The 24,011-nt window shown below is 48.8% G+C and overlaps 1 protein-coding gene across 2 annotated transcripts in view; it reads right to left on the bottom strand.

Annotated features, from left to right (window-relative positions):
• GDPD5 (glycerophosphodiester phosphodiesterase domain containing 5) overlaps nt 1–24,011 on the bottom strand; it is a 174,794-nt gene that overhangs the window by 19,492 nt on the left and 131,291 nt on the right. For both annotated transcript variants that reach the window (XM_077926903.1, XM_077926904.1), the window contains exons 7-13: nt 21,009–21,102; nt 17,643–17,788; nt 10,918–11,000; nt 9,983–10,133; nt 8,193–8,411; nt 4,082–4,239; nt 1,379–1,526 (exon numbers count right to left, since the gene is read on the bottom strand). In XM_077926903.1, coding sequence (XP_077783029.1) covers nt 1,379–1,526; nt 4,082–4,239; nt 8,193–8,411; nt 9,983–10,133; nt 10,918–11,000; nt 17,643–17,788; nt 21,009–21,102 — 999 coding nt within the window. The remainder of the gene's footprint in view (nt 1–1,378; nt 1,527–4,081; nt 4,240–8,192; nt 8,412–9,982; nt 10,134–10,917; nt 11,001–17,642; nt 17,789–21,008; nt 21,103–24,011) is intronic.

The raw sequence follows: 24,011 nt of genomic DNA, 5'->3' as shown, positions 1-24,011 counted from the left end.
ACTCTGATAAGCTCCTCCCACAGCTAATCACCTACCTCAACAGAAGCCCTGCCCCCTCTGACCTTTGCACAGAGAGAGCAGCTAAACAGCCACAAGAAACTCACACAAGAAAACCCTTTTTGTTCCTTCTTCAGCTGCTGCCCTAAAACTCTGATCCTTTCCCTTCCTCCCCCACAACAAACACTCTGTGAGGTGAGTGGGGCTGAGAGACTTCAAAGAAGTGTGACTAGCCTAAGGTCACCCAGCAGCTGCATGTGGAGGAGCGGAGACGCGAACCCGGTTCCCCAGATTACGAGTCCACCGCTCTTAACCACTACACCACACTGGCTCTCACAGTGTGGCTCTCACAGGCTCTCACTTGGGTTGGAAGCTGCCCAAGTAGCTGGGGAAACCCAGCTGGATGGGCGGGGTATAAATAATTATATTACAGTGGTACCTTGGGTTACCACTGTAACCCAAGTGAGGGACGCGGGTGGCGCTGTGGGTAAAACCTCAGCGCCTAGGACTTGCCGATCGTCAGGTCAGCGGTTCGAATCCCCATGGCGGGGTGCGCTCCCGCTGCTCGGTCCCAGCGCCTGCCAACCTAGCAGTTCGAAAGCACCCTTGGGTGCAAGTAGATAAATAGGGGGAGGTAAACGGCGTTTCCGTGTGCGGCTCTGGCTCACCAGAGCAGCTTCGTCACGCTGGCCACGTGACCCGGAAGTGTCTCCGGACAGCGCTGGCCCCCGGCCTATAGAGTGAGATGGGCGCACAACCCCAGAGTCTGACAAGACTGGCCCGTACGGGCAGGGGTACCTTTACCTTGGGTTGCAGACACTTCAGGTTACAGACGCTTCAGGTTACAGACTCCGCTAACCCAGAAATATTACCTCGGGTTAAGAACTTTGCTTCAGGATGAAAACAGAAATCATGCTCCAGTGGCATGGCAGCAGCGGGAGTTCCCATTAGCTAAAGTGGTCTCTCAGGTTAAGGACAGTTTCAGGTTAAGAACAAACCTCCAGAACGAATTAAGTTCTTAACCCGAGGTACCACATATTATATTATTATATTATTATATTATATTATATTATATTATATTATATTATATTATATTATATTATATTATATTATATTATTATAATATCCTCTGTCATGAATTTGTCCAATCCTCTTTCAAAGCCACCCAAGTTGGTGGCCATCCCTGCCTCTTGTGGCAGCGAGTTCCACAGTTTAACTCCATGCTGTGTGAAAAAGGGCTTTCTTTTATCGGTCCTGGACCTTGTAGCATTCCGCTCCCTCGAATGCCCACAACCCGGCAGGCCTGTTCCAGCAGGCTGCTTCTACTCCTGACATTCATACGCCTGGAAACGAACAGACGCAAAGCCACAGCCCTTCTTACCATCATCCAGACGGGGGAACGCAGCCTGCTGAGGACGCGAGAGTTGTCGGAGGTGACGGACTGGACCCCGGAGCACCACAGGACAGAGTAGAGCCAAGGCTCGTTCACGACAAACAGATTGACGCTCAAGTTCGCCACGGCGTATTCCCTGTCAAGAAAGCAGAGCGTGGAGAAGGACGGGCCTTAAAAAGCGCAGAAGAACGTCAAAATGGCGTTTGCTGGATCTCGCTGGGACGCTGGGTTCTGTCTGGTCCCAGATTCTGCCGTCAAAGAACCACATCGGAAAACACAGGCCGTTTTAGGGCAGCGCCATTGGCTCGCCCGCACTGGCTGAGGTGGCACCTTTTCAAAGTCTGGTAAGCGCTTCTCCAGCTTTGGGAAGGAGGCAGGTAAAGATAAAAGGTAAAGGTCCCCTGGATGGTTAAGTCCAGTCAAAGGAGACTATGGGGTTGCAGAGCTCATCTTGCTTTCAGGCCGAGGAAGCCGGCGTTTCTCTGCAGACAGCTTTCCAGGTCATGTGACCAGCAGGACTAAACAGCTTCTGGTACAATGGAACACCATAACGGAAACCAGAGTATACGGAAACGCCGTTTACCTTCCCACCACAGTGGTACCTATTTATCTACTTGCACTGGTGTTCTTTTGAACTGCTTGGTTGGCAGGAGCTGGGACAGAACAATGGGAGCTCACCCCGTCGCGGGGATTCAAACCGCCGACCTTCTGATTGGCAAGCCCAAGAGGCTCAGTGGTTTAAACCACAGCGCCACAGGACGTATGAGGGCTTTGACAAGGTCACAGGGTCATCCTCTTCCTTCCCAAAGCTGAGCAACTGTTTACTGGGCTTTAGGAAGGAGGAGGGAGGGCTCTAAGACCCCGCAAGTGCTCTCATGCGTCCTTCCCATCAACTGCTCTGTCAATGAAGCAATGGTGCCCATGTCGCCCATTGCCCGCTCACTCACAGAGACAAGCTCATTGCAACTCTCTTCTGTTTGGAATGGGAGGGGAGAGGCTGGGTGAATGATTTTAGCATGCAATGCACTGCGGGCACGTTTAAAGGGGGGTGTTCAATACAGGAGTTACAGGTAGGTAGCCGTGTTGGTCTGCCGTAGTCGAAACAAAATAAAAAAATTCCCCCCAGTAGCACCTTAGAGAGCAATAACAAACTTAAAGGTAAAGGGGACCCCTGACCATTAGGTCGTCGTGGCTGACTCTGGGGTTGCGGCGCTCATCTCACTTTATTGGCCAAGGGAGCCGGCGTTTGTCCACAGACAGCTTCCGGGTCATGTGGCCAGCATGACTAAGACACTTCTGTCGAACCAGAGCAGTGCACGGAAACGCCGTTTTCCTTCCTGCCGGAGTGGTACCTATTTATCTACTTGCACTTTTTTTGCATGCTTTCGAACTGCTAGGTTGGCAGGAGCAGGGACTGAGCAACGGGAGCTCACCCCATCATTGCGGGGATTCAAACCGCCGACCTTCTGATCGGCAAGCCCTAGGCTCTGTGGTTTAACCCACAGCGCCACCCACGTCCCACATAATGAACTTAGTTGGTCTCTAAAGTGCTACTGGAAGGAATTTATTTATTTTGTTCAATACAAGAGACACTGAGCCCGTGCAGAGTTGATTTGAGCAGGAAGAGCAAAGTGTCTCTCGTGCACTGTGTGGGTTTTTGAGGGTCACAGCGGCACCCGCAAATGCTGGTTCAACCCCCCCGAGGGAGCAAACAAGCAAACATGACAAGGCTGAGAAGCAAACGTTTCTCATCCAGCTGCAAAACAAACGCCTTCATTTGCTCCAGATCTACATCCCCAAAATATTATTCCAGCCTGTTCCCCAATCGGCAAACCGCAACCACGCGTTGTTCTCGGAAAGTGTCCCAGCCAACGTCCGTCCAAAGATAAGATGGACGGATCAAAGGCTATTAATGGGCTGGGGTTTTTTTGCGCACAAAGTAATTTCTGAAATAAAAACCGGGACCTTGGACTTCTTCACAGCTCCATGGTAACAGCAGCGGCTGCTAGAGAGATAAGGAGCGTGGCAAGTGGTTTGGAGTTTGTCTCTCAAAGTGCCCAGAGAGGATATTAGAGGCAGCCTCACAAAGCCATCCATTACGTTCCAGGCATGCAATTGTCTCCGCAGGCCCTTAGTCATCATTAGGCACCCCTGTCAAAAGGCCTTTTCCTCCGCCGCTAGCTCTGTTCAGGGCCATAGTCGTCTCTGCTAACAAGAAGGTCAATTCTGCAATCTGCTTCACTGAGGAAAACTTGCAGGAGTCACAAAATCATAGAGCTGGAAGGTACCCAAAGTTCAACCTCCTGCAAAGCATCTTGCCTTGAGGAATTTATTCTACAGTTTCATTATGTTGCAAAACCCCTCCTGGTTTCCCTAGATATTTTGGTGGGAGGAACGATGAACTGTGTGGGACACTAGCACCCCACCCCTGGTCATAATTCGTGTAGATTGCAGCCTTCCCTGACCTCAGAAAGCCAGCACATCAGGGAGAAGCCAAATCTAGACATTACCTTCCCTGGCTACCTTTCTAGAAGCATGGATGTCGGTTTTCGTTTCTCTTTTTTTAAAAAATGGGAGAAACCTTCCAACATGGAAGCTTCCCTCAGGCCGAAAGTGGTACAGTCCAGAAAGATAAGGTGCTTATGAGAATGAGACCAAAGACATGTGGAAGAGCGAAAGCCCACAGCAGACCTGATATCGTCCCTGGTGACTTTGGTGTAGCGCAGGTTCAGCTTTTGGAAGCCTCTGTCCCTCAAAGGCTGAGCCCCAGCCTTGACGCCAGTGGTCTGCTGGAAACCTGGGGCAACCTCTTGGACCAGTCGGCGGTCAGAGTCGGGCAACCACATCACCTGATGGGGCGGAAAACAAAACAAAAGGAACCCGGTAGCAGTCGCCATTAGAAAAGAGCGTTTGAAAAATCTATTGAAATCAGACATTGTAAGTTCATCTTAGACTGGACAGTTCGCAAGTTTCTGTGGCTTTGCACAAGGTTTTATATTTTTCTCGGAAGATTGATAAAGAATGTATAATTATTTTAGTAATTATTGTGTGTATATGAGTCACCGACGCGTTGCATGAGTCGTACTACTTATATCAGCAGCACAGGTTGAACTTTTCTAGCGTTAGAAAAGAGCAGCCATTACCAAGAGATCAAGGCTGCAAAAGCTTTTCAACGGTTGGCATTGCTTTTCAAAAGATTGCACTCCTCGCTCAAGGAGCAAAAACAGTTTCTCAAAACCACGGCTTAAAATTGGTGCAAATATTTCACTTTAAAATTATGGAACATTTCTGCGTTATGTAAACGTACCATTGCGTATCCGGTCACAGCAATCTTGAGTGTGGTTTCCTGATCAGTGCAAATAGGTAAAGGGTAAAGGGACCCCTGACCATTAGGTCCAGTCGTGGCCGACTCTGGGGTTGCGGCGCTCATCTCACTTTATTGGCCGAGGGAGCCGGCGTACAGCTTCCGGGTCATGTGGCCAGCATGACTAAGCCGCTTCTGGCGAACCAGAGCAGCGCACAGAAACACCGTTTACCTTCCCGCCGGAGTGGCACCTATTTATCTACTTGCACTTTGAGGTGCTTTCAAACTGCTAGGTTGGCAGGAGCAGGGAGCGAGCAACGGAAGCTCACCCCGTGGCAGGGATTCGAACCGCCGACCTTCTGATCAGCAAGTCCTAGGCTCTGTGGTTTAATCCACAGCGCCACCCGTGTCCGATCAGTGCAAATAAAAGACCAGATGATTCTTAGCAATGGGAAATAATTTCAGGTTGGAGAGAGAGAGAGAGAGAAAAAAAAGATCAAGATCAGTGCAAATACTTTATCTTCTCTCTCTCTCTCTCTCTCTCTCTCTCTCTCTCTCTCTCTCTCTCTCTCCAACCTGAAATTATTTCCCATTGCTAAGAATCATCTGGTCTTTTCAGTCCAAAGGTGCATCTAGAGAGCCTTCGCTGTACAATTATAGCCAGGTCCTGAGGTTTCGCCTCCTCTGTCCTTTGGCAGTGAAGGGATTTCGTTTTGTGGGACCCACCTCTCTGGCTGAGTTTATACCCTTCCAAACTGGCAGATTGGGACGCCCGGTGCCTGACACACTCCCTCTCTGCCTAACACACCTCGCAGGGTTGTTGTAAAGATAAAATCAGGAGTGCTACATACACCACCATGAGCTCATTGGAGTGATGCCAATCTAATGCAATGCAATGTAACAACATAATAAGATGTCCTTGTGGATAGAACCTGCGTCCTCAACAGGCAGAATTAAACCAAGCTAGAAGCATAAACGCTGCCTCCAAAAGGTTGTTTTTGGGGGTGGATGAACAGGAAAGGCTGACAGGATGGAAGCGGGCAGCTTCCTTGAACGAGGAGCCGGTGGTGCAAGACGCACGTCGGATTGGAAACTGGCTGCCGGTGTTCTTAGAAAGAACAGATGGAAACTAAATGTGGAGTCGTCCCCCAAGTTAATTGCTCCATATGTGGGTGTGTGAGAAGCTTCAGGATTGAACGCGGCAAGCATCAACAACAAAACTCGCACACCCTTAACTGGAAAGGCTGTTTGGTAAAAGGTAAAGGCAAAGGACCCCTGGACAGTTAAAGTTAAAGGGACCCCTGACCATTAGGTCCAGTCGTGGCCGACTCTGGGTTTGCGGGACTCATCTCGCTTTATTGGCCGAGGGAGCCAGCATACAGCTTCCGGGTCATGTAGCCAGCATGACTAAGCCGCTTCTGGCGAACCAGAGCAGCGCCTGGAAACGCCGTTTACCTTCCCGCCGGAGCGGTACCTATTTATCTACTTGCACTTTGACGTGCTTTCAAACTGCTAGGTTGGCAGGAGCAGGGACCGAGCAATGGGAGCTCACCCCGTCGCGGGGATTCGAACCGCCAACCTTCTGATCAGCAAGCCCTAGGCTCTGTGGTTTAGACCACAGCGCCACCCGCGTCCCTTGAACAGTTAAGTCCAGTCAAATGCAACTATGGGGTTGTGGTACTCAGGGCCGGATTGAGGTTTGATGAGGCCCTGAGCTACTGAAGGTAATGGGGCCCTTTATATCTTCAGCTGTCCTTTGTCAACAACAAATGGTCGCTGTTTTTTGTGCTGAATATATGCTATATATGATGATTTATGGACCTAATAGGAGCCTACACAACACAAAACACTGTTGCGGTATGTAGGTTTTATTTGATTTGATTTTTATCTTATATTATGGAAATGTACATCCAGTTTTTTTTCCTTCAAATTTTTTTTGGGGCCCCCAAGAGAGCGGGGCCCTAAGCTATAGATTGTTTAGCTTATACGTAAATCTGGCACTGGCGGTACTCATCTCATTTTTCAGGCCAAGGGAGATAGCGTTTGTCCACTGACAGCTTTCTGGGTCATGTGGCCAGCAGGGCTAAACTGCTTCTGGCACAATGGGACACAATGATGGAAACCAGAGCGCACGGAAACGCTGTTTACCTTCCCGCCACAGTGGTGCCTATTTATCTACTTGCATTGGCGTGCTTTCGAACTGCTAGGTTGGCAGGAGCTGGGACAGAGCAACAGGAGCTCACCCCGTTGTGGGGATTCGAACCGCTGACCTTCCAATTGGCAAGCCCAAAAGGCTCCGTGGTTTAGACCACAGCGCCAGGATCTCAGGACACATGGAAATGTCACCGCCCAAACCACTGCTCTAGGCAGATGCCTCCCAGCTGCCCAGATATCCCAGGTTGAAGAGATGTCCCACATTGAATGGACCTTCACGAAATGGTTTGGGTCTTGAACTGGGGACACTATAATCAGTGGAGGGCTGTCACTCAGAAGAGGGCTGCTCCGGGATGAGGGAAGATCTCAGCAGGAGAAACATCTCTGGAATGATTTGACAATGGCACCAACCACAAACTGTGGACCGCCCTCCCACCAGATGTCAAGGAAATGAACAACTATAGTGGTACCTCGGGTTATGAACTTAATTCATTCCAGAGGTCCATTCTTAACCTGAAAGTGTTCTTAAACTGAAGCACCACTTTAGCTAATGGGGCCTCCTACTGCTGCGCGCCGCGGGAGCACGATTTCTGTTCTCATCCTGAAGCAAAGTTCTTAACCCGAGGTACTATTTCTGAGTTAGCGGAGTCTGTAACCTGAAGCGTATGTAACCTGAGGTACCACTGTACCTGACTTTTAGAAGACATCTGAAAGCAGCCCTGTTCAGGGAAGCTTTTAATGTTTGATCTTTTATCGTGCTTTTAATATCCCGTTGGAAGCCACCCAGAGTGGCTGGGGAGGCCCGGCCAGATGGGTGGGGTATAAATAAATTATTATTATTATTATTATTATTATTATTATTATTATTATTATTATTATTATTATTATTATTATGAATCCTCAGCAACCAGGCCATTCCCAGGGAGGGCAAGGAAAGTCTTCATTCACCTTCAATGAAGTCGCCATTTGATCACCATGACTACGTGCTCCCTGATTGGCTAGGACCATGCAGCCAATGAGAAGGCAAGGCACATCGGAAAGGAAGTTCATAGAATCAGGAGGGATCCCCAAGGAACATCTAGTCCACCCCCACCCCCCCGCAATACTCAGGACGGAAGCAAGCAGCAATGAGCAAAGTGCATTTTGTGGGGAGCAGGGGGCAGGTTTTGGGGGGACGTTTCTCGCTCATCCTCCGGAAAGCTACAGCGACCCCCCCAGAAAAAAAAACTTCTTTTGCCCATGAGCCTCTCCCAAGCCCACCTCTAGTTTCTGCTTCTCCGATTGAAGCAGAAGCCCCCACAAACATTATTCAGCATCTACCTACAAAAGTGACGTGGAACTCACAGCCTGCTGAGGGACGCCCGAGTCGAGGACCGTTTCCAGGGTGATGTTGATGAAAGCGCTGTAGTAAGGGTGGTCCCGGGGCAAGCTCTGGAAGTTTAAGAGGACGGTGGCATTGCCCTTGACCACCTCCAGCATCTCGGCCAGCTTGCAGATGGACTGGTTGGCGGCTCGGACAAAGTCGGAACTGGAGAGCGACTGGGCGGTCCAGAAGGGATCGTTCTGAGGGAAGGGGGAGCAAACAGAGAGACCAGCGTTCAATGTTATCGCTCTGGAAGCCAGCATTTTTCTTTTTCTTTGTTGAGGAAGCCATCTTTTATTCTACATCTGCACGACAGCTTATTCCCTGGCCGTCGATTTCCGCATTTCATTTGAGCTTTTGCACAACGTAAAAGCCCGTTCCGGAAAACCAACGAGACACGTTAGCTCGTTTCTGCAAACTTTTCTTTTCCCTCAGCCCCCCTGACAAAACATCTTGTAAAGGATATCGGGAGGCAGCAAACAAATGCTTTGCACATCATGAGCTTTCTTGAAAGCAAGGAGGAGGAGGAGGAGGAGAAGGGATGAAGGGGAAACCTTCCTCCAAGACGCAAGGGCGTTTTCAAGATCACTCTCTGTCTTTCAAGCTGATTAATGGGGTGCTTCGTTCTGTTCTCAAAAGCATCCATCGTGGTAGAAGGAGGCAACCAGGCTGGTTTGGAAAGGCCAATTTGGGAAGCAGAGCCTCACCTCCTAATGCTTCAATCACCATCCATTGATTGATTGATTGAACAAAGCAAGCAAGCAAGCAAGCAAGGGCAGGGGAGACCCACCCCACAGAGCTGTCAACTTCCAGATTTGAATAAAGGGACCAGCAGCCTCGAAAATAAGGAACCAGCAGCCCAAATAAGGGATTTTAGTCAACCAGCTGAAGTGCGAAGTTAAAAGGGACCAGATAATTTGGGAGAGCAGTGCCGGTTTTTAGCCCTTCGTTTCCAGAGGTTGCTGCTCAAGACACCAGCTGATGAAACACTGCAATTAAATAACTACAAGCAGCAACCACTTTTCGCGCAAAACGAAGTCCAAGCTACGAAGATGCTGCTGCAGTTCTGTATCGTGCTCCATCTGCAGCTCTCAATTCCATCAGGCGGGGCAGGAGGAAGGGGGGGGGAAGAGCGCCCGAAGTAAACCCGCAGATCAGACCATCTATGCTAGTCTAACACTACAAATGGTTGGGAGAAGCGCTTGCGGTCCTTCCTCCGCTTTCCCCCTCTACGGTTAGCCCTTGGAACACCTACCCGCGCCTCCACCTCCTCTCTCTGAACTGCTTTCTCTGTGGTTGCCCTCGCTCTCCTCTCAAGGCTCCTCAGCAATTCATAGGGCACGCCAGGCTGCCCATCTCATCCGGGTCCTTCAGCGGCACAGCCACAGTACGGCCTAGCGGGAGCGGCGGCGGCGGGCAGAGGGGAAGCCCCAGGCAGAGATGCTCAGTTCAGTTGCCACGAGGAGGATGGCAGCGGAAGGGCCCGAGGCTCCTGCCAGTCCCGGCGGGGAGGGGCTCCCAGGGGCCGAGACTGGTGAGAGGAGGCCGGAGGGGGCCGGGCCAGGAAGCCAAGCAACACAGTTGGAGCCTCCCTCCTCCCTGGCCGGCAGGGAGGGAGGGAGAGGAGCTGCTTCCTTTGAAATCCGGGAAATTTAAGGGACATCATCAATCAGGGACAGCAGTGGGACACGGCGCTGGGATAAGGGAGTTTCCCGCCAATAAGGGACAGTTGACGGCTATGCCACCCCACCCTCCAGACTCGGCCGCACACCTTGAGGAACCATTCGCCGGCATTCAGCATCTCCAGGTCTGTCCAGTTGAACATGGAAGAATGTGTGTAGGCCCTCTCTGGGAAGACGGCCTCCACGTCCGTCGTCCTCCGTAGCGTCTTGTCATGCATGAGGAAAGGCACCCCATCATAGCTGTGCAACGGAAAGAGAAAAAGAGTCTGCCTTTACATTTGCAAGGCAGCGCTCAACCGATGCCTCCACTGTTCCATGTAGACTCACGGAGCTGTAAGGGACACCCAAGGGTTATCCAGTAAAATAATTTATTATTTATACCCCACCCATCTGGCTGGGCTTCCCCAGCCACTCTGGGCGGCTTCCAACAAAATATTAAAATACAGTAATGCATCAGACATTAAATGCTTCCCTAAACAGGGCTGCCTTCAGATGTCTTCTAAAAGTCTGGTAGTTGTTTTTCTCTTTGACATCTGGTGCGAGGGTGTTCCACAGGGAGGGCGCCAACACCAAGAAGGCCCTCTGCCTGGTTCCCTGTAACCTCACTTCTCGCAGGGAGGGAACCGCCAGAAGGCCCTCAGCGCTGGACCTCAGTGTCCGGGCCGAACGATGGGGGTGGAGACGCTCCTTCAGGTCTACTGGGCCTTTGAGGCCGTTTAGGGCTTTCAAGGTCAGCACCAACACTTTGAATTGTGCTCGGGAAAAAGTACCAGTTCCCTGATTCCACAACTCTGTGCCTAAAAGCATCCTCACTTTCCCACTCAGCCTGGACAAATATGGCAAACTGCACACCCCCGAGCCCAGAAATGTGAACAAGGGCAGGAGACTTGCAAAAGAAACTAGCGTGGCAAGGGATTCCTTAGCTGAGATTCCTGCTTTGCAGGGGGTCAGACTAGATGACCCCTGGTCTCCCTTCCAACTCTACAATTCAACTCTGCACCTGAGAGCAGAGAGAGGCACTTGCCTTATGACCACATCTGCCTGCACTCCGTAGAGTTTCTGCTCCACCGCTTTCTGGAAGGACATCAGAGTGTTTTCAGGTGCCATCTGGGAAGGAGAGAAAGATGAACAAACAATATCATTTATTCATCTAAGCAAGCTGCCAAACCGGACAGCGTACAAGAGATAGAGCAGTCAGTTAAAATGCCAACATCGACTATCCAAACATGTTTAAAATAGCATCGGGCACAGAAAGGGATCGGGCCGCCAAATGAGAATCTCTAGAATACGGAGGAGATTAATTTGAGGAGATCAAAAGATGGGGCAGAGTCCGTCGGATGTTTTGCCGCTGGAAACAGATGGAGGCCACCAGAAAAAATATATATATTAATGGAACCCTCAAGATCATGGCACAAATATTTCTATAAAGGGGTGCTTTGTGGGAATGCTGTGGGTGCCCCCCCCCCCAGACGGACACTCTTTTACGGAAGGAAACAGAGGTCTGCAAAATTTAAGTGGATTAAAGTGCTCTGTCGACTCATACAATAAACCTGCTTTTTTTCTATTTTAAAAAACAAACTTTTTGCTGTTAGGAAAGTGATGCAGGAATTACAGTGAAGTAGGGGGGTGAACAAATGATTAACAGGAAGACGCATCATTGAAGTCTGACTTGAAGAAGAAGAAGAAGAAGAAGAAGAGGAGGAGAGGAGGAGGAGGAGGAGGAGGAGGAGGAGGAGGAGGAGGAGGAGGAGGAGGAGGAGTTTGGATTTGATATCCGGCTTTAGGAGTCTCAAAGCGGCTAACATTCTCCTTTCCCTTCCTCCCCCACAACAAACACTCTGTGAGGTGAGTGAGGCTGAGAGACTTCAGAGAAGTGTGACTGGCCCAAGGTCACCCAGCAGCTGCATGTGGAGGAGCGGGGAAGCGAACCTGGTTCACCAGATTATGAGTCCACTGCTCTTAACCACTACACCACACTGGCTCCCAGCTCACTTTAACTAATTTTTCCACGTTGCATTTGTTGTCCGCTGCCTACAGACGACCGTGGTTAAGCGGTAAATAAATTGTTTAGATAAAAATAAGTAATTATTAGGTAGTATTATTACCATTATCTTTATTATTACCAGTTAATAAAATGGCAATTAGTTGATTGAAAAATGGCAGCCGCTGAAGAATTCTGCAGCCGGTTTGTGGTCTAGAAGCAGGAGGTCCGATCAGGTAAAATCTTATCCCGTCCCAGCTAGAAATTAATTTCCAGGCTCAGTTTGAAGTGCTAGTCTAAATATATGAAGCATGATGAGACTTGGGACGTCAATACCTTTAGGACTGCCTCTCTCTGCAGGAACCTACCCAGACCCTGCACCCATCATCAGAGACCCATCTCTGTGTGTCCGCATTCATGGGGGGGGCGTGGAGAGTGACAACACAGGACAGGGTCTTCTGGGTGGTGGCTCCATGACTGGACTGCTCTCCACAGATAGATGAGCCTTGGCACCAACATTTAGGTGCCAAGGAAAGGCATTTCTGTTTCCCCTGGCATTTGGCAGCATAGGGTTACCAGATGTCTCTGTTTCCTGGAGACAGTCCCCGGATTTGCAAATAAGTCCCCGGACAAATTCCATCCCCGGATTTCATCTAATATCCCCGGGAAACGCAGCAGTGGCAGTCTCAGCAGCCCAGAGCATAGCTGTCAACTTACAGATTTGAAAATAAGGGACCAGCAGCCTCGAAAATAAGGGATCAGCAGCCAAAATAAGGGATTTTCCAAACACAGGTATGTTCCACTTGTGAGCCCCTCTGAGCCAAAGGCAGAAAGCCCAGCCAGCAGCCAAACGAAGCCTCAAGCGGTGGTTCCCACAGCACAGCGACCCGGCAAAGGGGATGCAGCAAGGAAAACCACCGTCACCTCTCCACTGGGAAGCGCTGAGCAAAGGCGAGTCCCCAGGCAACGCGGCCGATTTGATCAGCACAAGGCATGCAAGCTCCACCCCCCCGTCGTTCTTAGACTCCTTATTGGGTGACCAACACAGCCAAGCAACACAGTTGGAGCCTCCCTCCTCCCTGGCCGGCAGGAAGGGAGGGAGAGGAGCTGCTTCCTTTGAAACCCGGGAAATTTAATTGACATCATCAATAAGGGATAGCAGCGGGACACAGTGCTGGGATAAGGGACTTTTCCGCCAAATAAGGGACGGTTGACAGCTATGGCCCAGAGGAGTTGGCTCTGGCTGGCTTCAGGAGCTGCTCAGAAGTCCCCATGTGATGGTGGTGCAGGGGCTCAAAGGTGCAGCTTCCGGGCTGCCTCCACCTTCCCTGACCCCAGCAACTCAGCTGCTAAGGGAGGCTTCACACTGCCTATCAGAACAGCCTCCCAACTCCTACTTGCATGCAAGCAGGATCGGGATCTCTCAGCTGTGAAGGGAGGCTTCACGCTGCCTATCAGAGATTGCGTGCAAGGAGGAGGGGGCAGGGATCTCTCAGTTAGGCAAGGGGAAGCCTCCCTTCCCAGCTGAGGAATCCCCACCCCCTCCTGCTTGCACGCAAGTAGGAATGGGATTGGGGCTGCTCCGATGGGAAGGGAGGCATCGCGCTGCCCGAGCCTCGCCGCCGCCGCTCTCAGCCCTCCTCGGAGAAGGGGAAACGTGGCGGTTGAGGTCAAGGCGGCAGCTGCCCCTCTGCCACCGCCATTGCTGCAGCATCAATGTCCCGAACGTAGTATGTATGTATGTATGTATGTATGTATGTATGTATGTATTTAAAGTGTCCAGGGATTCATTGAAAAAAAATCTGGTAACCTTATATTATCTGGTAATACAGTGGTACCTTGGGTTAAGTACGTAATTTGTTCTGGAGGTCCGTTCATAACCTGAAACTGTTCTTAACCTGAAGCACCACTTTAGCTAATGGGGCCTCCCGCCGCTGCCGCACCGCCGGACCACGATTTCTGTTCTCATCCTGAAGCAAAGTTCTTAACCGGAGTTACTATTTCTGGGTTAGCGGAGTCTGTAACCTGAAGCGTATGTAACCCGAGGTACCACTGTACTTCGTTGGACTGGTCATGTTGTGCGGATGCCTGATGATCTTCTTCCAAAGCAACTACTCTACTCTGAAATGGAAAGCGTAATGCTGGTGGTCAACAAAAGAGGTTTCAGGAGTCTGTCAAAAATTACAGTATAAACACCAACAACTGGGAAACTCTGGCCTGCGAGCGCTCCAATTTGAGAACAGCCTTTAGCAAAGGTGTTGTGGGCTTTGAAGACGCTTGAATTCAGGATGCAAGGGAGAAATGTGCTAGGAGGAAGGCACGCTTGGCAAACCCTCACCATGGTCAACTCCCGCCTGGAAACCAATGTCCCCACTGTGGAAGGACGTGTGGATCCAGAATTGGCCTCCGCAGTCACTTACGGACTCATTGTTAAAACCGTGTTTATGGAAGACATCTTACTCAGCTACGAGTCATCGCCAAAGAAGAAGAAGAAGAAATACCCTCAGATTGTATTGGCATTCACCTTTCAGGAGGGTGTAATAGCATTTGTCGGTTTGAGGCATTGTATTTAGTAGGTGTAATAATAATAATAATAATAATAATAATAATAAGCCTGCTAGTTATGACCCACAGGAAAAATACATCTCTGGAACAATGATGTTTCCAACTTGCTTCCCCTCACGTTAAAAGATTCAAGAGTGACATTTAATATTGGACTTTTTTTATTTTGAAAAAATACAAAATCCGATCTAAAGGTCAAATTGGGGAAGAAGCTAAAATAGGAGCGACTTGCCTAAGCAGGAAATGAGCCTTTTAATCCACTGCAGACGAAGAGGCTTCTACAAAAAAGATAAAACAAAGGATGAGAAAGGCTTTGAAACCTGGGGATTGTCCTTTCTGGTTTAAAGGAGATCTTAAAAACCTCGATTCCGGAAGGAAGAGATTTGCAGTGTTTAAAAGGAAGACCAAACCGTCTGTTAAATTATGGATCAGAGGGGTGGCAGAGACTTTCCTTCCAACCCGCTGAGAAGAAGCACGGCTACGCTGAAGAAGAACTTACGAATTAACACCCATTTCAGTCCTGGAAACTGTAATTCCTCTAGAGAAAAAGGCGAGGAAGCGGAGATGGGATGGGAATTATGCGCGGAGGTAGAGAAAAGGATTTTTCCTTTTGCTCTCGTAACAGACAGCTCAGTCGGTAGAGAATGCGAGGCTCTTAATCTCAGGGCTGTGGGTTCAAGCCCCACGTTGGGCTAAAGATTCCTGCATTGCAGAGGGTTGGACTAGATGACCCTCCGGATCCCATCCAACTCTAGGATTTTAACTCGGTGAAATCCAACGAAGCTGAAGGTTGGAAGATTCAGGAAAGACCAAAGGAAATATTATTTCCCTGCAAGTGCACCTGATCCACTTTTAATTGCACATCCTAAATTTGCTGTTACCTGTTTGATTCATATTATTATTGTTGTTGTTATTATTATTATGGTTGTTGTGGTTCTTGTTATTGTTGTTGTTATTTATCAAAGCTACAATCACTGCAAAAGGCTGGGCTGGATGAATCCCTAGGCGGAATTAAGATTGCCAGAAGAAATATCAACAACCTCAGATATGCAGAAGACACAACCTTGATGGCAGAAAATGAGAAGGAATTAAAGAACCTTTTAATGAGGGTGAAAGAGGAGAGTGCAAAATATGGTCTGAAGCTCAAAATCAAAAAAACGAAGATCATGGCCACTGGGCCCATCGCCTCCTGGCAAATAGAAGGGGAAGAAATGGAGGCAGTGGGAGATTTTACTTTCTTGCGCTCCATGATCGCTGCAGATGGTGACAACAGCCACAAAATTAAAAGACGCCTGCTTCTTGGGAGAAAAGCAATGACAAACCTAGACAGCATCTTGAGAAGTAGAGACGTCACCTTGCCAACAAAGGTCCGTTTAGTTAAAGCCATGGTTTTCCCAGTAGTGATGTATGGAAGTGTGAGCTGGACCATAAAGAAGGCTGATCGCCAAAGAATTGATGCTTTTGAATTCTGGTGCTGGAGGAGACTCTTGAGAGTCCCATGGACTGCAAGAAGATCAAAGCTCTCCATTCTGAAGGAAATCAGCCCTGAGTGCTCACTGGAAGGACAGATCCTGAAGCTGAGGCTCTAATACTGTGGCCACCTCATGAGAAGAGAAGACTCCCTGGAAAAGACCCTGATGTTGGGAAAGATGGAGGGCACAAGGAGAAGGGGACGACAGAGGACGAGATGGTTGGACAGTGTTCTCGAAGCTACCAGCATGAGTTTGACCAAACTGCGGGAGGCAGTGGAAGACAGGAGTGCCTGGCGTGCTCTGGTCCAGGGGGTCACGAAGAGTCGGACACGACTAAACGACAACAAATTTGCTGTTACCTGTTTGATTCATATTAGTATTATTATTAGAATTTATCAAAGCTGCAATCACTGCCTAGAAGCTGCCTCTCTTATCCTGGCTCTCAGCTTTTATTTTGCCTTCTCTCTGCAAAAGACATCTTGACCTAACGAATGAAGATTTTTGGACCCTAAAGGGGGCGATCCTATTACGCCAGATTCATGTCCCCTCGTTTACTTTTGAGCCTTTTTCATCTTTACCTTCAAGGTGGAAGAAAAACCTCTCTCTCCAGCACACACACCCTCTATTCTGGGGAATGAGACATCTTTAGATTTTTAATTAGGCCATCGACTCCTTCCTGGCATAGCAACAGCTGCCAAAACAAATTCCTCTTCGCGGAACATATGTTCATTCTGAGCCAAAGATCAACAAGTATTAGTGTGCGAATTAGCTGCTCTTAACAGAAAGCCTTGGGCAGAGGGCATTAAGACGACGATGAGGTTCAAAAGTAAACACACTTGGCTAGGAGGAAGGATTCCAGAAGCTGGACCAGACATTTTAAAAAAAGGTTTATTTTCTGTAAGGCTAGAAGGTGATATGTGTTTGAGAGAGGCTCTTCTATCACTATGTTCCAGCTGTCTAAGAGAGCACAGGCAAACACATTTTGCCTTCCTTTACTGAACCGCTTGACTGATGCTGGCAGGAAAGGCACCGACGAATGTGAGCAACTCTCCTCCCGCTCCTGCAACTGGCATTCGGAAGCATCTCCTACGAAGGAGCGTCTCTGTTATGTACTGAAGTTCTCACCCTGGGCCAGCAGGAGGATACTGTAGATAGTTATGCAAATGAAGGATCGAAAGCGACGTTCAGTGATTGGATAGTTTTAGAAAGTTGTTACAGTAACGTGGTACTGGAGCTCTATATAAGCAGGATATATATTCAGAATATTTTTTTTCTTGTTTTCCTCCTCCAAAAACTAGGTGCGTCTTGTGGTCTGGTTAGGATCACATTGAGAAGGAGCTCCTGTGTGTGTGTGTGTGTGTGTGTGTGTGTGTGTGTGTGTGTGTGTGTGTGTGTTAAAGATGGCACCAAAATTAACCATATTTTTCACTCTATAAGACGCACCAGACCACAAGACGCACCTAGTTTTCGGAGGAGGAAAAGAAGAAAAAACATATTCTGAATCTCAGAAGCCAGAACAGCAAGAGGGATCGCTGCGCAGTGAAATCAGCAATCCCTCTTGCTGTTCTGTCTTCTGGGATAGCTGCGCAGCCTGCATTCGCTCCATAAGACGCACACACATTTCCCCTTACTTTTTAGGAGGGAAAAAGTGAGTGTTATAGAGCAAAAATATGGTAATTTATATTTAAAAATAAAATAGATGACGGGGGGGGAGTCATAAGAAGGGGCACCTACCATTGGCGCTCCCCGGTGTCCAATAATGGCAGGCTTGGGCCCAAGGTCCTTCTTCTCCATGATGCAAGGGGAATAGACCGTGAGAGGGATGAGGTACAGGGCCAGGACCACCGCAAAGTAGGCTCCAAACGTCAGCAACTGGGAGGCTGCAGGAAGAGGCAAACAGATGAGAGACAGACAGAGAGAGAGAGAGAGGGATGGTGAACAGGGATCCAGGAAAAGGAGGGAGGAGAGGCTGTTCCCAAGACATTCAGGAAGTCCACAGAGCAGCCTTCCCCATTCTGGTGCCCTCCAGCTATTTTGGAATACTACAGTGGTTCTTTGGTTCTCAAACTTAATCCGTTCCGGAAGTCCGTTCTGAAAACAAGGCACGCTTTCCCATAGAGAGTAATGCAAAACGGATTAATCCGTTCCAGACTTTTAAGAACAAACCCTAAAACAGCAATTGAACCTGGATTTCACTATCTAACGAGACTGTTGACCCATAAAATGAAAGCAATAAACAATGTACTGCTGTCACACAATCAATCAATCAGGAGCTGAACTGGGTTCCACACAGTCACAAAAACAATAAAAAGAGCCACAAAAATGCAAAATAAACAGCAAAACCAGACAGACCTCAGTGTGACACTTAAAACGGAAGGGTGGCACTCAAAACGGAAGCATAAGACTCAAAACGGAGCACGTTCGGATTCCGAAAAAAGTTCACAAACCGGAACACTTACTTCCAGGTTTGCAGTGTTTGGGTTCCAAGTTGCTTGAGTGCCAAGGCGTTTGAGAACCAAGTTGCCACTGTACAACCAACACAGTCCAAAAGGTCTGTTGCGTGTCTGTACCCTGAGGCTGTGCCTATGCAGAACAAACACTTTTCCAGCTCCACAAGAACCAGAAACTCTTCGCCGACTCTTCCACTCACTTGGCTTATTTTTCTTAGTTGCTATTTTGCTAATGCTGTTAATATTGTCTTATAGATTGTAAATGCCGTATTGATCTGTTCATCATATAGCATGAATTTTGCTGTGGCTGCGATGTTTAGCGTATTAATAACGTTCTACAAACTGTAGTGGTTTTATTGATTGCTAATTATTTTATACGACTTATGCTGCATGGCATAGAATCACAGATTTGTAGAGATGGAAGGGACCATGAGGGTCATTTACTCCAACTTCCGGGAATCTTTAGCCCACCGTGGGACTCGAACGCATCACCCTGAGGTCAAGAGTCTTCTTCTTGTTGTTGTTGTTTAGTTGTTTAGTCGTGTCCGACTCTTCGTGACCCCATGGACCAGAGCACGCCAGGCACTCCTGTCTTCCACTGCCTCCCACAGTTTGGTCAAACTCATGCTGGTAGCTTCGAGAACACTGTCCCACCATCTCGTCCTCTGTCGTCCCCTTCTCCTTGTGCCCTCCATCTTTCCCAACATCAGGGTCTTTTCCAGGGAGTCTTCTCTTCTCATGAGGTGGCCAAAGTCTTGGAGCCTCAGCTTCAGGATCTGTCCTTCCAGTGAGCACTCAGGGCTGATTTCCTTAAGAATGGAGAGGTTGGATCTTCTTGCAGTCCATGGGACTCTCAAGAGTCGCCTCCAGCACCATAATTCAAAAGCATCAATTCTTCGACGATCAGCCTTCTTTTTGGTCCAGCTCTCACTTCCATACATCACTACTGGGAAAACCAGAGCTATACTATACGGACCTTTGTTGGCAAGGTGATGTCTCTGCTTTTTAAGATGCTGTCTAGGTTTGTCATTGCTTTTCTCCCAAGAAGCAGGCGTCTTTTAATTTTGTGACTGCTGTCACCATCTGCAGTCATCATGGAGCCCAAGAAAGTAAAATCTCTCACTGCCTCCATTTCTTCCCCTTCTATTTGCCAGGAGGTGATGGGCCCAGTGGCCATGATCTTCGTTTTTTTGATGTTGAGCTATGCTCTACTAACTGAGCTATCTGTTCTGGGGGGTGGGACGCAGGGGTACGCATACCCCTAAATATTTTGTGGATCTTTGTTGTTGTTGTTGTTGTTGTTTAGTCGTTCAGCTCTTTGTGACCCCATGGACCAGAGCACGCCAGGCACTTCTGTCTTCCACTGCCTCCCGCAGTTTGGTCAAGCTCATGCTGGTCGCTTCGAGAACACTGTCCAGCCATCTCGTCCTCTGTCGTCCCCTTCTCCTTGTGCCCTCCATCTTTCCCAACATCAGGGTCTTTTCCAGGGAGTCTTCTCTTCTCATGAGGTGGCCAAGGTACTGGAGCCTCAGCTTCAGGATCTGTCCTTCCAGTGAGCACTCAGGGCTGATTTCACTTTTGTCCTTTTACTGTATTTATTTTCCCCAATTTGAACTATAAAATGGTGGTTTTCTTTAGTCAAAATGAGAGCACCCCTAAACATTTTTTTTTTGGGGGGGAGCACTGTCTGAGTGGAAGGCAGGCAATTCTCATCCCTAAACACACAGGTAAATCCAGGTGTACAGGTGTGCTAGGGAGCCATGCCATGCAAAGACTCCACCTGCTGAGCGGTATTTTGAAGGACCATTCAGGTCTGTGTTTGTCTTACAAAAGCACTGAATTTAGCTTCACAACAATAGAGGGAAAGCTATGATAAAATAAACAAGAAGGTCATGTTTGCACCAAGCCATAAAACATGGCTTATGCAACGTGCCAATGCACACAGTCTGGGTACTCCCACTTTGCTCTAACCTCTGTGTGAGCAGGTCATGTCATGTCCCGACCTGGGAATGCGCTTTGCTTTCTCCTATCAAACCACAATTGCTAGCCAGCTGGGTGCAAGCTGCAGGCTTCCAGACTTTCCTTCCCTCCACAAATGCAAATTCTCCCATTCTGTCTCAGTGCTAACCACAGTGTAGCCACTTCTGCCATAAGGAGCACTGTGAACTATGGTTAGCTTTAACCAGGATCCGCCAACCAGGGTTCAAGCCCCAAGTTAAGCCCCTCCCTATCCCTCAATTCTAACCATGGTGAAGTTCATGCCTGCAGGAAGGAGAACCGTAAACCATGGTTAGCTTTAACAATGATTCAACAACCAGAGTTCAAGCCCCAAGTTAAGCCCTACCCCATCCCTCAATGCTAACCAGGGTAAAGTTCATGCCTGCAGGAAGGAGAACAGTAAACCATGGTTAGCTTTAACCAGGATCCACCAACCAGGGTTCAAGCCCCAAGTTAAGCCCCTCCCTATCCCTCAATTCTAACCATGGTGAAGTTCATGCCTGCAGGAAGGAGAACCGTAAACCATGGTTAGCTTTAACCAGGATTCGCCAACCAGGGTTCAACCCCTGGGTACAGCCCCCTCCACCCAGCACACAGCACTGACACACAAATCTTGCCCTCAGTGACGAGAAAGAAACAAGCAACTACTCACTGACTCTTTCGGCTCTTGCAAACTGCCCAGACACCAACCAAGACAGGGCGGTGACAGCCGCAAGGGCTCCTATGTGCAGAAAAGGCGCTGTTGCCTAGGAAAAAGAGAGCAGGTGACGTACGCAAATACGTTTGCTATATAGTAGGGTGGCCAACTCTCAAGAGACTGCGATCTACTTTCAGAATTAAAAACTGACAGTGATCTACAGTGGTGCCTCGCAAGACGAAATTAATTCGTTCCGCGAGTTTTGTCGTCTTGCAATTTTTTTTGTCTTGCGAAGCACGGTGTCGGAAAAGTTTCGGAAAAGCTTCAAAAATCACCAAAGTCTTCAAAAACCTCAAAAAAGGCTACCACACCGCGTTCTATGAGTTGCTCCTCGAAGTCAAGTCGCAACTGTATTAACGGTGTTAAGAAAAAGGAAACAAACTTGCAAGACGTTTCCGTCTTGTGAAGCAAGCCCATAGGGAAAATCGTCTTGCGAAGCAACTCAAAAAACAAAAAACCCTTTCGTCTAGCGAGTTTTTTGTCTTGCGAGGCATTCGTCTTGCAAGGTACCACTGTAGTGACCTACCCCTGTTTTTTAGGGGTTAAGCTCAAAGATGTTGAGCTTTTTTTAGGGAAGAGAAATGCCCCATTTTTAAAGGGGTTTTTTGGGGAGGAAACGTCTGTTTTGGGGGGGGGGTTAAAGGGGAAAGGTCACTCACTACCAAAACCTTGCAGGGATCCACCAGCAGATCGCGATCGACCTGTTGGACATCCCTGCCATATAGCCAATGAAAGCAGTTGGAAAAGTCATGTAGGAATCATAATGCGATTTAGCTGCAGTTCCTGCACTGAAGGGGGTTGGACTAGATGACCGCAGGGGTCCCTTCCAGCTACATACAATCCAGCTGTACGTACAGGGTCCCTGTTGCTCAACCGCAGGAGTGTCACAAAAAGCCATCTAATCAGTTGAGGCTCCTCTAACCAGCTGTTTTGGACTATGACTCCCATTGGGAGGGGCTGATGATGGGAGTTGTAGTCCTAAACAGTTGGAGGGCCACCCTCTTGGGGGGGGGAGCCTAAAATAGATAATTCATGGATGGCGGTTAACAGATTGAGGTTGAATCCTGACAAGACAGAAGTGCTGTTTTGGGGGGACAGGGGGTGGGCAAGTGTGGGGGATTCCCTGGTCCTGAATGGGGTAACTGTGCCCCTGAAGGACCAGGTGTGCAGCCTGGGAGTCATTTTGGACTCACAGCTGTCCATGGAGGCGCAGGGCAGTTCTGTGTCCAGGGCGGCTGTCTACCAGCTCCATCTGGTACGCAGGATGAGACCCTTCCTGCCCGCAGACTGTCTCGCCAGAGTGGTGCATGCTCTGGTTATCTCCCGCTTGGACTACTGCAATGCGCTCTACGTGGGGCTACCTTTGAAGGTGACTCAGAAACTGCAATTAATCCAGAATGTGGCAGCTGGACTGGTGACTGGGAGCGGTCCCCGAGACCACATAACACCAGTCCTGAAAGACCTACATGGGCTCCCAGTACAATTCCGAGCACAATTCAAAGTGTTGGTGCTGACCTTGAAAGCCCTAAATGGCCTCAGTCCTGTATACCTGAAGGAGCGTCTCCACCCCCATCGTCCAGCCCAGACACTGAGGTCCAGCTCTGAGGGCCTTCTGGCGGTTCCCTCATGGAAAGAAGTGAGGTTTGTGGTGCCCGCCCTGTGGAATGCCCTCCCATCGGATGTCAAGGAAATAAGCAGCTATCTTATTTTTGAAAGACATCTGAAGGCAGCCCTGTTTACGGAAGTTTTTAATATTTAATGCTGTATTGTTTTTAACACTCGATTGGGAGCCGCCCAGAGTGGCTGGGAAAACTCAGCCAGATGGGCGGGGTATAAATATTATTATTATTATTATTATTATTATTATTATTATTATTATTATTATTATAGAATTCTGGGAACTGAGGAGGCCTTCCCTCAAGAATCTGAAGCAGAAGGTGCAGCAGAACTGGCTTCCACAAAATGAAAAGAGTTGAAAAACGACAAGGAAGCAGATTTCAATAGAAACTTCCTAACGGGTAACTGCGGACCAGCCTGCTGCAGGAGGCGGTTGGCTATCAATCAGTGGGGAAAATTCAGCAGATGCTTGGAGGCTACTTGCCCAGGCTGCTGCAACTGAAACCTTAAATGATCAGGGAGCTGGCCTCCAAAGTCCCTTCTAACTTTGATTCGACGTCTCTGCAGGATCTGTTGCTCTGAGTCTGCCTTCGTCCAATCAGGCTGGGGTTGGTCTAGATGACCCAATGGGTTCCCTTCCAACTCTACAATTCTGTGAGGCCATTTCACAGCTCAAGGACACGTCTCTGGCCAGGCCAACGCACTGGAGCACATAGTGGCACCAACGAAGGCCGTGGCCCAGGAAAGTCCGAAGAAGTGCCGGATTTACGTACACTGGATGCTCTGGTTGCAAACATGATCCGTGCGGGATGCACGTTCACAACCCGCAACGTTCGCAACCCGCCGTGGCGCGTCTGCACGCGCGCGGGTTGCAATTTGGCACTTCTGCGCATACGCGATTTAGTGCTTCTGTGCATGCGCAACCCCCGAAACCCAGATGTAACCCATTCCTGTACTTCCAGGTTTCGGCAGTGCGCAACCCCAAAAAAACACAACCTGAAGGGTCTGTAACCCGAGGTATGACTGTATAAGCTAAACAAGCCATAGATCAGGGCCCTACTCTCTTGGGGCCCCCAAAAAATTAAAGGGAAAAACAAACTGGAGGTACATTTCCAAAATATAAAATAAAAAATAAATAAAATAAAACCTACATGCAGCAACAGTGTTTTGCTCCTGTGATGTAAGTCATGGGCCCCACCTGCTAGCCTGCTCCCTAAAACATCACTGGTTTGCTCCTTTCTATATACAGGGTGCCTAAATTCTGCTATTTATAATTATTAGTAGTTTGCATCCTATATTTACACCTATTATTATTTCATGTTATAGCAAGTTTCTAGAGAC

The sequence above is a fragment of the Podarcis muralis genome, chromosome 4 (genome assembly GCF_964188315.1).
Source record: "Podarcis muralis chromosome 4, rPodMur119.hap1.1, whole genome shotgun sequence".
NCBI classification, from domain to species: domain Eukaryota; kingdom Metazoa; phylum Chordata; class Lepidosauria; order Squamata; family Lacertidae; genus Podarcis; species Podarcis muralis.
Note: the sequence above shows the minus strand (reverse complement) of the source record. Positions and strands in the feature narration are given on the sequence as shown.